The sequence below is a fragment of the Nicotiana sylvestris genome, chromosome 1, assembly GCF_000393655.2.
Source record: "Nicotiana sylvestris chromosome 1, ASM39365v2, whole genome shotgun sequence".
Taxonomy (NCBI): domain Eukaryota; kingdom Viridiplantae; phylum Streptophyta; class Magnoliopsida; order Solanales; family Solanaceae; genus Nicotiana; species Nicotiana sylvestris.
Genome location: NC_091057.1, coordinates 106,721,502 through 106,723,682, shown reverse-complemented (window position 1 = coordinate 106,723,682; position 2,181 = coordinate 106,721,502). Strand labels below are relative to the sequence as shown.

The 2,181-nt window shown below is 41.6% G+C and overlaps 1 protein-coding gene across 1 annotated transcript; it reads left to right on the top strand.

Annotated features, from left to right (window-relative positions):
* The first annotated feature begins 203 nt into the window (after window positions 1-203).
* Window positions 204-1,028, top strand: LOC138872878 (uncharacterized). The gene has a single exon (XM_070151297.1). The coding sequence runs from the start codon at window positions 204-206 to the stop codon at window positions 1,026-1,028; it is 825 nt and encodes a 274-aa protein (XP_070007398.1).
* The last annotated feature ends 1,153 nt before the right edge of the window (window positions 1,029-2,181 follow it).

The window sequence follows — 2,181 nt, the reverse complement described above, 5'->3', positions numbered from 1 at the left end:
TGGGACGAATTGAGAATACATTCAAACAAATGATGGAGAAGAATGCCGACTTCGATGCTCAACTAGCCTCACAAAACACTTCAATTTGCAACTTGGAAGTTCAATTAGGGCAAATCTCTCAAGGTCTAAAAACTCATCCTTAGGGGGCACTACCAAGTGACACAATAGTGAACCCAAAGGGTGGGAACAACACGGCACATGCCATGGCCGTTACTACAAGGAGTGGAAAAGGTAGGGATGTACCTACCTCAATTCAAAGGAAATATGATGAGCAAGGGGTACAAGAATATGAGACCCTGAATAATGTGGTGCAAGCAAATGATGAAGTGCGGATTAATATTGATGACAATGTGGAGGAATTGAACCTATCTAGGGAGCACATTGTTAACATACCGGAACCGGTAGTGCAAAAGGCTAGGGCACCAATGCCTAGGCCTCCTCCTCCATATCCTCAAAAGCTTGACAAGCAAAATGGCGAGAATCAATTCAAAAATTTCATTGACATGATGAAGAGTCTATCTATCAACGTGCCATCGGTTGAAGCTTTGGAGCAAATGCCTAGTTATGCAAAGTTTATGAAAGACTTGGTGAAAAAGAAGCGGTCGATGAATTGTGAAACTATAAAGTTGACTCATCAAGTGAGAGAAATTGTGCATTCAATGGCTCCTAAAGTGGAAGATCCCAACGCTTTCACAATCCCTTGTACCATTGGAAGTGTCGAGTTTGCTAAAGCTCATTGTGTTCTTGGGGCAAGTATCAATTTGATGCCCTATTTTGTGTTCAAGACTTTGGGAATTGGGAAACCAAGACCCACATCTATGAGATTACAAATGGCCGATAGTACCATGAAGAGACCATTGGGGGTGATTGATGACATATTGGTTCATGTTGATAAATTCATTCTTCCGACGAATTTTGTCATTCGTGATTGTGAGGTTTATTATGAGGTACCGATTAATCTTGGTAGACCTTTCCTTGATACGGGGAAGGCTCTAGTTGATGTTGAAGCCGAAGAACTTACTTTCTGAGTTGGTGATAAAAAAGTGGTTTTCCATGTGTGTAAGCTTATGAGGCAACCCAATAACAATGAGGTGTTCTCTTTCGTGGACTTGGTGACCGATGTGATTGTGGATGAAACTAGTGATGTGATGAATTTTAATGATACCTTGGAGGCTGTCTTGATCAACTGTGATGATGTAGAGATGGAGGGTTACGTAGAATGTGTGAACTCTTTGAAAGGAATGGGATCGTACATCTAAGAGCCCTGCAAATTGTCCTTGGATCTTGAAATAGAATCACTCCTCCAACAAAGCCTTCAATTGAGAAGCCTCCCATCCTGGATTTGACGCCATTGCCTCCACATATTCGGTATGAATTTCTTGGCCCTTCTTCTACTTTGTCGGTTATCCTTTCCTCTTGGTTGACCAAACGTGCAGGTAGATTCTACATTGGCGATTCTACAAAAGAGGAAGAAGTCTATTTGATGGACATTCGGGGGATAAGCCCTGTATTTTGCATGCACAAGATTAACTTGGAGAAAGGTCTCGAACCCTCTATTGAATATCAAAGGAGACTCAATGAAGCCATTCAAGAGCTTGTCAAAAAGGAGATCAGCAAGTGGTTGGATGACAGGGTTGTTTACCCTATTTCTGATAGTTCATGAACTTCTCCAGCTCAATGTATCCTGAAGAAAGGGGGCATGATGGTGGTCGCCAATGACAAGAATGAGTTCATTCCTACAAGAACGGTGACCGGGTGGAGAGTGTGTATGGACCACCGTAAGCTCAATAAAGTCACAAGGAAGGATCGTTTTCCACTTTCCTTCATAGATCAAATGCTTGATAGATTAGCCGGCCGTGCTTTCTATTGTTTCCTTGATGGGTATTTCGGCTACAATCAAATTCTTATTGCTCCGCATGATTAAGAGAAAACTACTTTTACATGTCCTTATAATATTTTTGCATTCTTACGAATGCCATTTGGGTTGTGCAATGCACCGACGACTTTTCAAAGGTTTATGATGGCGATCTTCACGGACATGGTGGAGGATTTCCTTGAAGTCTTCATGGATGACTTCTCGGTGGTAGAGAATTCTTTTGATGATTTTCTAGCAAACTTGGATAAAGTGTTGGCAAGATGTGAAGAAAAAAACTTGGTGCTAAATTGGGAGAACGTCATTTC